The 13,129-nt window shown below is 46.6% G+C and overlaps 1 protein-coding gene across 1 annotated transcript; it reads left to right on the forward strand.

The window, feature by feature from the left end:
• The first annotated feature begins 3,022 nt into the window (after positions 1 to 3,022).
• Positions 3,023 to 10,091, forward strand: COTL1 (coactosin like F-actin binding protein 1). Its single transcript, XM_081335692.1, has 4 exons — positions 3,023 to 3,527; positions 4,483 to 4,565; positions 7,099 to 7,256; positions 8,180 to 10,091. Exons 1-4 carry the CDS (start codon positions 3,451 to 3,453, stop codon positions 8,288 to 8,290), a joined length of 429 nt encoding a protein of 142 aa, XP_081191818.1. The 5' UTR covers positions 3,023 to 3,450; the 3' UTR covers positions 8,291 to 10,091.
• The last annotated feature ends 3,038 nt before the right edge of the window (positions 10,092 to 13,129 follow it).

A 13,129-nucleotide genomic window follows, 5' to 3' on the forward strand; every position in this document is an offset into this window, starting at 1 on the left:
ACTCTTAACAACTGCCAATGTGGTTTTCTTGGCAAGATTTCTGATTGGCATGCCCTTGCCTTCTTCCTAGGGCCAAGACAGAGTGACTGGCCCAAGATCACCCAGCAGGCTTTGTGCCTAAGGCAGGACTAGAACTCCCAATCTCCCACTTTCTAGCCTGGTGCCTTCGCCCACTGCACAAAACAGTCCTCTGGGCACGGCAAGTCACGAACCATGGTTTGCAGACTGCAACGCCAGCAGTAAGCAAACCAGTTTGGTCCAGGCGGGGCCCAAGGGTGTGTGTGTGTGTGTCTGGACTTCAGCCCAGTACTGTTGTCGCCTTGGCTCCAGTCGAGATTTGCCCCCTTCCCCAGGAGACCAACTGCCTCCCCCTCCCCCAGGAAAAGCCGAGCACCCCCGCTGGGTCAAGGCAGGAACCTGCGGCAAAGAGGTTCCGCGGGAGTTTCCCATCATGCCTCAGTCCCAGCATCCCTGGACTTAGCAGCCAGCCGGAGATGCTGCGGCTGTTCTTACCGCTCTGCCCCGCGGGAGACCCTGCTTTCCCCTCCGCTCCTTCGGCAGCCCAGCCTCGCAACCAGGAACTGGCAGGCCGGAGTGGCAGCGGAGAGGGCCAATGAGAGCAACAAAAAAAGGGGGCCTGGCTGGCTAGCGAGGGGGTGGGACTTGTCCGGGCTCCGCTGCGGGACAAAGACGAAGGGGCGGGGTTTTTTTTGTTTTTTTTCCCGCAAGGGTTTGAGTGGCAGGGGCGCCCCCTCCTCGCCATTAGCATTCATCTCAGACGGCTGGAAGGGGAAGGGGACCCTCTCCAAGGACCGCCTCTGGATGCCCCGACCAAGAGGAGGGGGAGACCGGAGAAAAACTCCTTTCGGGGGGCGCCAGAAACCCCACCCCCGTCCTCGGAGCTTGTTCCGCCCTTGCGACTAAATCGCACGTTCCATAAAACACAGACTTGCAACATTTTACGCTCCGGTGCTCCATATTTACGTCTCGGCCTCGATTAGAGGTTCAACCAGACACCCTTCTGTTTTTTTGTGTGTGTGCGTTGTTTGTTTTTTTGCATTTGGGAGGCCGGTGTGTGGTGTAGTTGGTTCACATAGTGTGGTGGGATGGAGGGTTTGTTGTCACTGTGTGTTGGAGGGAGAGAGGGGGGGGGAGGCTCAGCTAATCTCAATGTACACGTGTTGTACTTTGACAATAAAGATTTATTTTTATTATTTCTGACTGCCGAACAACTCTGGACAGCCGACAGTCAAATTGATGGCTTGATGGGACCGTAATTGGACCAAGCGCTGCTTGGGCATACCGGGGTTGTGGAGGACTGCGGTGGAGAGGTCAACTAAGAAAAAGAAAAGAAAAAATAGTCTGTGAAGAATGAAAGGACAGCCACTTCTGTTTTCTTGCTGGGGAAAAAACTGCATGGTTGTAATGGTAGAGTTGTTTTTATTTTTCAAAAGGTGGTCCTGGACTTTTTAGGCCTACCACGTTCTGAAGCCTTCAGCCCGGTTACTAAAACTTCTGCAAAATTTTAAGGCGGCAGTATTGTAGTTTCCAAATGCCAGACAGAGACAGGATCTGTTTCCTGATCTTTGCGATAACCCAAGTAATCAACATTGGCTTTTAATTTATTAGATTGCCACCCCCCACTCCCAGGCTGGGGTTTTCAAGTGTTTCTGTCTCCCAGCCACCATTTGCTCACTCACAAAAAAAACCCCAGATTTTTTTCCAGTCCAGCAGAGGGAGATAGCTGCGCTCGAAATAGATCCGAAGAAATAAAATTCAATTTCCACATTCAAAGGGTAAGTGCCCCAGAGGGAGTGTGTAAATTGAGAGATAACTGTAGTCTGCCCTAGTTTTTTACACAGAGGTTTGCAAGAGTGAGTGGGAAGGAAAAAAAATGAAAGAAAAAAATCTGTATGAATTGTGTGCTCGGGTGCTTCTTCTTTAACTGAAAGACTGGCTTCTCATTGTCAGACACGCGATCTCATTCGTACGGCTTCCAAAATTTGGTGACCACACAAATCAGATTTATTTATTCTCTGCACTCCTTTGCAGGGTTGTCTAAGCGATTGTTTAGAAGTACACGAGGAAAATCTTCCAAAGACTCTGGGTTCACACGGCATATTAAGGGGTGTCAGATTCCTTGATTTTGCCTGTCATCAAACCCAACTGTTTGGCCAAAACCTTGTTTGCAGGAATGAACATTTCTATATAAAGATAAGTACGGTGGCAGCCATAAAAGTCAGACCAATGTCATGAGCAGAGAAACAGCAGAAGTACAAATCTTGCTTTTTATGAGCTCGAATTAGACATTTTAATTTTTTTTAACTGTTTTACTGCTTTTTACTGCTTCTACTGAACTATTTAGAAGCAATATATCCAGGAGACCTAGGACCTCTCCTCCTTAGTGGGGGAAAAAGCCGGGACCAGGCAAGTGATTTTACAGTAATTATTAAGGAGTTAAACCTTTAAAAAAAATTAAAAAAAGCCCTAAGCAACTAAGGGCTTTAATTCAAAATCAATCCGGTTTATTACAAAGCGGAGTTTGCGCTCCACGGGAAAAACTTTCTCTGCAGATTTCCGGGTCTCTCTGCCGCCACCTAGTGGCCGCCCAGAGTTTCAAGCGCAGATCCCGCCGCCCTAATCCGGTTGCTAAGCTCCCTCCCTCCCCACCTAGCCCTCTCCTCTCGGTTCGGGGTTGCAAACGGGATGGGGGCGGTTGCTATGGCAACCTCTGCGCCGCATCCAAAGGGCAGGCAGGCAGGCAGGCAATCCACCCTCTCCTTTCCTTCCCCTTTAGCAGAACACAACTAACTAATCATTTTGTATAGGTAGCTCTGTAGCTGGCTGTCACCCACCCGCGGTCGCCCCCCAACCCACTCGGGCTCGCAGACACTCCCTCAGACCCCCCCTCCCCTCCCCTCCCCAGCGCACACCAAGCTACGCAAATTCCAGAGGAGGAATAGAAGCGTTTGCATTCTCGCTTGCACCGCCTCTGTCCCTTGTCTCCTTTTGCAGAAGAAGGGAAGGGAAGGGCAGGGGAGGAAGACCCTCCCCCCCTTTGGGCTGAGAAGAAGGGGCGTCGGAGGTTGCAGGGAGGGGAGGGGAGACGGCCCAGCTCGCCCTGCTGTTCTTCCTCCTCCTCCTCCTCCTCCTCCTCGGATCAGGGGCCAATCAAGCCGCTGCAGAGCAGAGCGGCCGGCAGAGAAGGGGTTAAGCCGGATCCGCTCCGACCGATCCCTTCCCGGCGAGGCTGCGGGACCGACTGCAGCAAGCAGAAGGACTCGGCGGCCGCCTCCCCCGCAGCCTCCGCTCGGTCCTTCGGATGCTTGCCAAGCCTGCTCTCTTCAGGGCGCCAGGCGGAGGTCCCTTTCGCTCTTCTCCCGCCGCGCGGCTGGCTCTCCTTTTCGGCCGCCTCGCCTCGAGTTCCGCAAGCGCCTCTCAGACGCGGCGATGGCCACCAAGATCGACAAAGAAGCCTGCCGGAGGGCCTACAACCTGGTCAGGGATGACAGCACGGGGGTGAACTGGTAAGGAGCCCCCAGCCGCCGGGAAAGCGAAAGGGATAGAAAGCCCGGGAAGGAGACCCTTTTATTCGGGATCTTGCTATGGGATCTGCTTTGCTTGGGGAGGGTGGGGGTGGGTGGGGGAGTCAAGGATGCCTGTCTTGCCAGGTTAGCAGAAGGGGGGGAGGAGGATGGACATTGGAGCCCATAATACTTGTCTCCCCAAATTAGCATGAGGGAAGATAATGGGCATTGGAACCCTTGATACTTGACTTCCCAAGCCAGCAAAAATGGGGGATGATGGGCATTGGAACCCATGATGCCTGTCTTCCTGATGATGATGATGATGATGATGACGATGATGATGTTACCAATTCAGTTGTGTCCAACTCTTGGCAATTTTGTAGGCCAGGACTTTCTAGCTGCTTCTTTGAGCACCTAGGCTAGCACAGTGGGGGAGGATGATGGGCATTGGAACCCATGCCAATCTTCCCAAGCTAACACAGAGGGGATGATTGGCCTTGGAACCCATTGTGAGGTCTTCGTGTGGGGTAAGATTTTTCTGTGTTGGCTAAGCTGGCCTCTTGCTTGAGACCCAAACTGTTCGACTTGCATGGAAGGAACTCAGCTTATCATCCAAGTTCTTACAAAGCATATTTGGTTATGACATCATCTCTCCTTGGGACCCACCAGGCTCTCCTACTTCCAGGCTTCTGGGGCAAGGTAGGAACTGGGCCATCTCACTCTATAAAAGCCTGGGTGGGTCTCACTGGGGAGGTGCAAGACTTCTGAAATCATGCAGATAAACTGGAGATGAATCATCATCATCATCTTCTTCTTCTTCTTCTTCTTCTTCTTCTTCTTCTTCTTCTTCTTCTTCCTCTTCCTCTTCCTCTTCTTCCCCTCCTTGCTTCTCCTCCTCCTCCTCCTCTCCTGCTTCTCCATCTTCTCTTTAATCTTCCTTCCCCCTTTCCCAAAGGGTGACATTTAAGTACGACGGCTCCACCATCATCCCAGGACACAATGGCGTGGAATACGAAGAGTTTATACGACAGTGTACAGGTGAGCTCTCTCTTGCTCTCTTCAACCAACACACGTTCCTTGGTTGCCAAGGGGAAGGAAGAAAAGGCCAAACAGCTTGAAATTTGTTTTTTTTAACACTCTCCAACACCCGCTTCCTCCAAAAATGCTTTGAAAAGCCCTGAACTGTAATGATGTCATCCATCTCACAAGCCTTTTGTTGGGAGATTCTCAGTCCTCCCTTCAAAGAAAAACTCAAGAGGGTTCATGGGTGCTTTTATTTCTTTCAACAAGAGTCCAAATTCCAACAAGAGTGACTTTTCCAGAAATCATTTTCTTGCTTGACCTGTCAGTGGCGACCTTTGAAATTTGGTCTTGTTTTAATTCACACTCAAACGCAGCTCCTAACTTTCCTCCAACATCAGCCGTCTCTTGCAAGCGATGTAAGAAACAAACACGCAGAGCCTGACATTATTTTGGGTGGAGGAAGTTGTATTTCAGGAATGTCACCTTAGGTTGGCAGAAATACTCCTTCTGTATCTCAAGAGCCAGCATGCCTCAACATGGATGTGTAGCTCAAGGGCCCATGGGAAGGGCTGCCTACCAATGTTCAAACATTTTTGAGCATGGACAGAGGGGTAGATCAGGAAAGCCCAATTCTTCACCGGCATAAAGTAGCATTTCTGCACATTCATCCAAGCAAAGGTTTGGGTTGACATGTTTATGATGTCACTTCTAAGCGGCTGCAAACTTGCTTGCTTATTTATTTAATTTCTACAGCCTCCCATTTTGGCTTGAATTAAAGCAAGAAAAAGGAAGGAAGGAAGGAAGGAAGGAAGGAAGGAAGGAAGGAAGGAAGGAAGGAAGGAAGGAAGGAAGGAAAAGAAAGAAAGAAAGAAAAAGAAAGAAAGAGAAAGAAAGAAAGAAAGAAAGAAAGAAAGAAAGAAAGAAAGAAAGAAAGAAAGAAAGAGAAAAGAAAGAAAGAAAGAAAGAAAGAGAAAGAAAGAAAGAAAGAAAGAAAGAAAGAAAGAAAGAAAGAAAGAAAGAAAGAAAGAAAGAAAGAAAGAAACCGTTAGGGCTTTCCGGAGAAATTGTGATAGGGGTTCGATACAGACCTGGATGTCATAGAGCAGGGGTCTTCAAACTTGGCCCTTTTATGACTTGTGGACTTCAACTCCCAGAATTCTTCAGCTAGCATGCCTGCCTGAGGAATTCTGGGAGTTGAGGTCCACAAGTCATAAAAGGGCCAAGTTTGAAGACCCCTGTCATAGAGCCACATGAATGGGTTGATTATATAGTTGTGGCTACCCCCTCCCCCTTGACTTTTTTTTTAACCCCTTCCTCTAGACACCTCTGGATCCAAAGTCTATAGCAGGATTTCTCAACCTTGACAATGTTAAGGTGTGTGGACATCAACTCCTAGAATTCCCCAGCCAGCCATGAATTAAAGCAAAGGGGGGGGGAAGGATTTTTGGGGAGAAATCATGAAAGGAGCCGTTAGAGACATGGGTGTCATAGAGCCATATAAATGGGTTGTTCTATGTTCTATATAGAACATGGTTCATGTCTTGCTTTTCATCTATTCCTGCCACCCTATGCTTTCTTCTTTCATGTTGACTTTAAAGGGCCAACAGCCTGGGAAACAAGCCATAGCATGGGTGGGGGAGGGAGGAAGAGGAGCCCTCCTTATGGTATTGATTGTGGTTGAGGTTCTCATTGACAGCCCATTCCTGTCTGTCTGCAAATCATTTTTCTCCCCTTTGCATTTTGCCTTTGCAAAAAAAAATAAAAAAAAATAAATTTCCTTGGGCTGCAGGACAGATGCCTTTTTTTTAGCTTTTCCTTCTGCTGCTGCTTCCAATTTCCAGTTTGCTTGGAATTCCAATTTAATTTTCCACAAAGGAAAATCCCTGTTTTTTTTTTCTTTCTTTGCCTCTCTCTGGCCATCCTTGTTGTTTCCTTGAACACACATGTGTACATGCACACAAATCACGCCCTGATGTGCCTCTACTTCTATTCACTTCCTTTTTCAGTTTTTCGGTGTAAGTTCTTTTGTGCTTGAGGATGTTCTAGAGCAGAATTTGGCAAGGTTAAGATGGCATGGATGGCTGGGGAATTCTGGGAGTCCACATATCTTAACGTTGTCAAGTTGACAAACATTGCCCTAGCCTAGACTTTGTGCCAAAGGTGTCCAGAGGTAGAGGTTAAAAAAAAGTCAAGATGGTGGCCATAACCATATAATTAAGACTTTGCTCTTTTTTACCTGTGTCGTGACTTAGTAGTGTGGAAAGCCCCACAATTTCTCAGTCTTGTAAAAATAAGTAGCAGTAGCCAAAACAACCAAGCTCAGAGGGCACCAAGGATCCCACAATTCAACCCCAAGCTACAAATCATCTCTACTACAAGTAGCAGAATGGCAGATAGGATATAATCCCCAGCCATCAAATAACTGACAGGAGGTCATGAATCCTACCGATGAAAATTTGTTTTGTATGTGGCTGGATGAAGTCGAATTTCGCTTCTCCATCCATTCCAGTCCATTGCTTTATTTTTATTTGATTTTTATTTTCTCAAGATGACATTCGATTGTTTGGCTTCATCCGATTCACCACTGGAGACACCATGAGCAAGCGAGTCAAGTTTGCACTGATCACCTGGATAGGGGAGAACGTCAGTGGCCTTCAGAGAGCTAAAACAGGGACTGATAAGACGCTCGTGAAAGAAGTTGTCCAGGTAGGTTGAGGTGTTCATGTCAATGTTTCTTGTCCCATCAAGAAGGTAGATTTTTGTGAAGCTGTAGAAGAAGACTGGAGAAATGAAAGTAGAAAAATAGGGACCACTCCGGTGGGAAGGTAACAGCGTTCCGTGCGCCTTTGGCGTCTAGTCATGCCGGCCACATGACCACGGAGACGTCCTCGGACAAACGCTGGCTCTTCGGCTTTGAAACGGAGATGAGCACCGGCCCCTAGAGTCGGAAACGACTAGCACGCATGTGCGGGGGAACCTTTACCTTTACCTATCAATTTACGACCGATTACTGAGTGTCTGTTCAAAGCTCTGATGGAGCTACCTGAAGGTAGTTATGACCCAGATTCGAACGTCTGATAGTCGCCCTTGTGGGATGCTGCAAACCGCTCAGTTGCCAGGTACCTGCTGGGCAGTTATACCACAAAAAAGGTCGTAAATTCAGGTCAGTTATGTGACTGTTTACAACTGTCATGAGTTATGACCGTGATGGGCAGCCTCCGTTACAGCCGCGACGTGAGGACTATTGGTACAGCTCTCATAACGGACGTGGTTGAGACTGGAAGTTCAAATACAACACATCTGATGTGTACCAACATTTGGGAAATAACCTTTTTCTATGCTTTCTCACACCTCTCTGCAGCCATCCTGATGACGATGTGGTTACTGCTTGGTTAGCTCCCTGCCGTAATGGTTTTCAGATGAATATTAGAATGGGGAGAAATTATGGCAGTGGAAAACTACCCAAAACTCGTGAAAGAGTTTCTCTGGAACTACTCCTTGGGAAATCTTTCCATTCCTGTTCAAAAAGTGTGCAGTCTACCTTGTCCTTTTCAGCCCTGCTTCCTAGGGAGGACGTTCCGCTATCCCACCCCATCCTAAACAGGCTTTGCCTTTTTTGTCTCCTGCAGAATTTCGCCAAAGAGTTTGTGATCAGTGACCACAAGGAACTGGATGCCGATTACATCAAGAGTGAGTTGAAGAAAGCCGGAGGGGCAAATTATGACGCTCAGACAGAGTAAACCCGGAAGAGAAACACACCATGCCTCCTGCAGCTACCTGAATAGATGTGTCAGGAAAAGAGGCGGGAAAGCACAATTTATCTGTGAAAACAAAACTGGAGGATGATTTGAGGCTAGTTTGGGAAAGAAGCTACTTCACTGAAGGCCTCTCCGAAGCCTGTCTCCTGTCTCCAAACGTGGACCTTGATTTTCTTTCCATTCCACCTGCCAAACCAGCTCCTTCTCGTGTGATCTTTCTCTCTGAGTTCTTCTATTATTTTTTTTAACCACTGTCTTTCTCACGAATATTACCCAGGGACCTGGCCTCGTAGGAAGTTGGCCAGAAGTCCAGGTGCTGGCTGAAGGGCTTTAGATCTTCCTCTGAACCCTTCTGACGGTCTAGAAAGTTTCCAAGGGTGAAAAACGAACTCATTCTTGGCGGCTGTCTCCCCTAACAGACCAACCGAAGGGCTTACCGCGTGCAGAATGAGTTACGCAGCCCGTGAACTGCAGGCTTTCTTCCAAAGTCCCCTCTGCGGTGTTGGGTGAGAAATCCACACCACAGGAGGATTTATTTCTAGGTTTTTCCAAAAACAAAAAGCACAAAAATCGCTGTTTTCCCCAAATAATAGCAAAAGGGCTGTGACCTGAGTTCCCCCCCCCCCGGCCCCCAAGACTAAATGCAACTCTCTAAAGTTATTACAGGTTGTGATTGTTAATGAGGTAGAAGAGAGAATGTTAAACACAGGGTGGTATTTGATTCACTGATATAAAATCCTGTTTAAAATGGGCCAGCCTCTTTGGCCAGGCACCACCTAGTAGTAAAGGGTGAGCACTGATTTACTATTCAAAACCAGATGTGAGCCTTGACTGAAACAAGTCACATATTTGTGGGACATAAAGCTTCCTTTATCGCACATAATCAAACTGATTTACTCAGATCTCTGTTCCCAGAAGATTTAGTTCTTCGGTTAGGCACATGCCAGATTGTGGGTTTTTACCACTGTGCTTAAAAATAATTTCCTTAAGCCCCATGGAACTTTGTCACAAAGAGCTGTGCAGAGTGTTGTAGTCTCCAGTTGCAATCGCGCATACATTATCCTAGGAGTAAGCAGCGTTGAACAGAACGGGATTTTCTAAGCATATGGATGTGGGTGGAAGGTCGGAGGGGATTTAGGGTGAGTAGTCAATGTGTTTGTTTGTAGCCCCTGAAATCCACACATGCTAACGTCACTAAAGGTCAAAGAGAAGCTGAAATATTTGGCATTAAACAGCCATCAAGGGAAAATACAATCTTTTATTTCAGTTTTTCATGGAATACGAAGGAATATAATTTGCCTTAAAGGAACAGCTTGGTTTTGCATCATATGATCTTTCTTTCTTTCTTTCTCTTTCTTTCTTTCTTTCTTTCTTTCTCTTTCTTTTGTTTTTTCTTTTTCTTTCTTCCTTCTTTATTTCCTTCCTTTTTTCCTTCCCTCCTTTTTTCTTTTTTTTTAAAAAAAACATTGCTGTAAAGAGCAGTAAATAAGGGAGAAAACAAAATGTCTCCTTTTCTGATTGTACTGTTTTGTACTGTCATTGTTCACTTTTTTTTAAAATTTCTGCATTTGTACCCTGAATGTGTAAGATGATTGCTGGTGAGGACTTGTAAACAATTATACAGCAGCTTTGGGTTGCACTCTTGTGAAATGTCGATGTTTGAGAGTTTCCATTTGCTCTGGTGGGGTTCGACTGGGAATGAATGGGAACTGTGTGGTCTCCTCCCATTCTTTCATTGACAGTTAAGAGTATTGGATGTCAAATCATGGACCATGTCTACCTTACATAGTTCCACCAGTTTTTGGTTGGGTGATCAAGAGATGGGTCCAGTCTGAAGAACGTCAAGTCTAGAGAAAAGATGACTTGCAAGAAAGCTAAACCACCTTCAGGGAGAGAAGCTACAGGGGAAATGCCCAAAAAATATTACACAGGCCAACAGAAAGTAGGATCAGAAATGACCAGTACGCATTTAACTACCTAGATGCCATTTAAGTATTAGAAAGATTTCCTGTAAAACTTCCATCGTTGTCTAGTACAAAGGTGGGTTCTGAACATTTTTAAGAAGAAGCTGCACAGCTACTTCTTGATGATTGTCTGGTTAACAGAATAACAGATTTGGAAGGGACCTTGGAAGCCTTCAAATCCAACCCCCTGTTCAAACAGAAAACCCTACACCATTTCAGACAAAGAGTTATCCAATCTCTTTTCTCGGAAACCTCCAGTGCTGGAGCACCCACAACTTCTGGAGGCAACCCGTTCCACTGATTAATTGTTCTCACTGTCAGGAAATGTCCCCTTAGTTCTGGGTTGCTCCTCTCTCTGATTAGTTAATCTTCTTGCAGATTGAAGAGAATTGTACTAGATGTTTCTTGTGGTCTCTTTCATCTCTAGAGTTAACGTGATTCTAGATAGCATCCTTTTTTCCCCTCTCTAGATGTAATGACCTTTCAGAAGGAGCCAAGAGGACACCCTGACTTCAGCAGCCCTTCCCTGTTGAGTGGCACCTTGTGTACTGGGGGTGGGAGGGGGCATATGGGGGAACAGGTAGAAACCTTGCATGCATGCCTGTTCAAAGCCCAAACTCCCATCTTCTTCCTAATCCTTTTTGCATCGGGACAGCAAGCATCCAGATGAATGACTCATTGGGTGTCCAGGATGAGGAACCCTAGGACTATCAGACCTGAGGAGGGTCTGCTAAGAAAGGGAAGGAATTTTGACTTGGGTCTCTGATGGGGATGAGAGGGGTTGTGGGGCAGTCCCCATCCCCATCTCTGCAGCCCCACAGCCACCCTGTGATTCTACGGCTTTCGGCTCAAGATGCTTTCTAACCAGGCGTATGAAAATGTGCTCATTGACCTACATCTATTTCCCACACGTTGCCGATCTGAAAGCACATTAGAGTGTTGTTATAGCGATAAAAACAGCTGCAGTTCCTGGAACCCTGCGGAGGTGTCCTTAATCTTGCCTTCGGCGAGGATTTCTTGGTGGTTCTCAGCCTATTAACTGAGGCTTAGGCGTCTCTCTGGCCCCGGGTGACTTCGAACAAGGTGGCAACTCATTGCTCACCATCTCATCCAAGTCAGCTGAGGAAGGTCCAGAAACTGCAGTTCCTTCCAGGAGAAAAACGCCAAAAACGGTTCCCCCTACGAACAAGTCCTTAGCGCAGTTCATTTACTGACCATTCACAGTTACAACGGACCTGAGAAAACCACCTGTGACCGTTTTTCACAGTTGTGCCCGTTGGGCCATCCCCATAAATTCCAGACACTTGGCAACTAACTCATATTTATGATGGTCGCAGCATCCCGAGGTCACGTGATCCCCTTTTACAACCTTCTGAGCAGGAAAGTCAATGAGGAAGCCAAATTCACTTCACAACCTTGTGACTAACTTTACCAACTGCAGTGATTCATTTAATAACTGGGCAAGAAAAGTCGTCAAATGGGGCAAAATTCACTTAACAACCATCTCGCTTAGCAATGGGAATTTCAGGTTTGGTCATAAGGGGAGGACTGCCTGTAGAAACCAAGTTGACCCACCTTTCTACTTCATCTGTTTGTGGGAAGGTTTTCGGTGTAGATTTTGAGTCGACTGAACAACCCTTGCAAATGACATTAGGGAGGTGATATTTTGGTTGCAAGAATCCGGACGTTTACTAGAGGGCAACAAAGAGATATGCAACACTCCTTGGAAAGGCTGTTCAAGGAGATTACAAAGTGCCATAATTAAAATCAGATTTTTTTTTCTTTCCCATCCTCCCCCTCCGAGCGCATTGTTATCAGACTCCTTGACAACAGTTGTCATAGCAATCTAGCCTTTTTTCTCCACCTCCAAGATGCATTTGCACCCACAGTCATGGAATAAACCCAAATCAGGTCATTAAGGGAGAAATAAAGCAAAATTAACGTCTTCTCTAAGTCAAGGTCAACTGCCCCTCAGCACATGCTGAAACCAGTTGGCCATTTTCAATGTTCAGATCTGGGTGTTCTTTGTAACTTCCCCTCCAAGAACAGACCAACAAACAGAATAACAGAGTTGGAAGAGATCTTGGAGGCCTTCTAGCCCAATTCCCTGCTGGATCAGGAGACTCTATACCATTCCAGACAAGTGGCTGTCCAATCTCTTCTCAAAAGCCTCCAGCGATGGAGCACCCACAACTTCTGGAAACAGGTTGTTCCACTGGTTAATTGTTCTCACTGCCAGGAAATGTCTCCTTATTAGGAGTTTGCTTAGCTTTTTTTCAAGATATGCCATGTTCGAGCTAACCACTGCCACTTAACGATCTGACTTCATCACAAGCAACGTTAGGAAACAGGTCATAATTAATAGTTGAATTTTACTTCATCGAGAAAGGCTACAGTAACAGAATCTTGAAAGCTTGATAACAGCTCTCCTTTCTTGTCTCTTATACCAAAGAGACTCAAAGTGTACAGGCTTGAGTTTCTTTCTCACGCCTTCACGTTCTCCTGGGCTAAGTTCATGTTTTCCCAACATCTTCCATATATGCACCTCATTTATATTCATGAGCATCATGCATGTCTCTGTGCAGGTAGTTTTTCACCAAGAAAGGGAGAGGGAGAGGGAGAAAGAGAGAGAGATCTAGGCTGGAAAGATTTATGAATCGGGTAGTAACGATATAAACGAGGTCTGTTCTGAAAGTAGGTTTAAAGATGGTTTAATTCTGAATTCCCCAATGTTTCTGGCTTTGCAGACCAGCGGGGAGGAGGGGGAGGAGATGGTTCGCGCAAGTGGCTGACAAGCACAAGTGCGTAGCTGCATTTCCATAAGCAGCGTGCCTGCGTGCCTGCCACTCACACAAGC

Source organism: Vipera berus (assembly GCF_964194415.1).
Source record: "Vipera berus genome assembly, chromosome: 10".
NCBI lineage: Eukaryota > Metazoa > Chordata > Lepidosauria > Squamata > Viperidae > Vipera > Vipera berus.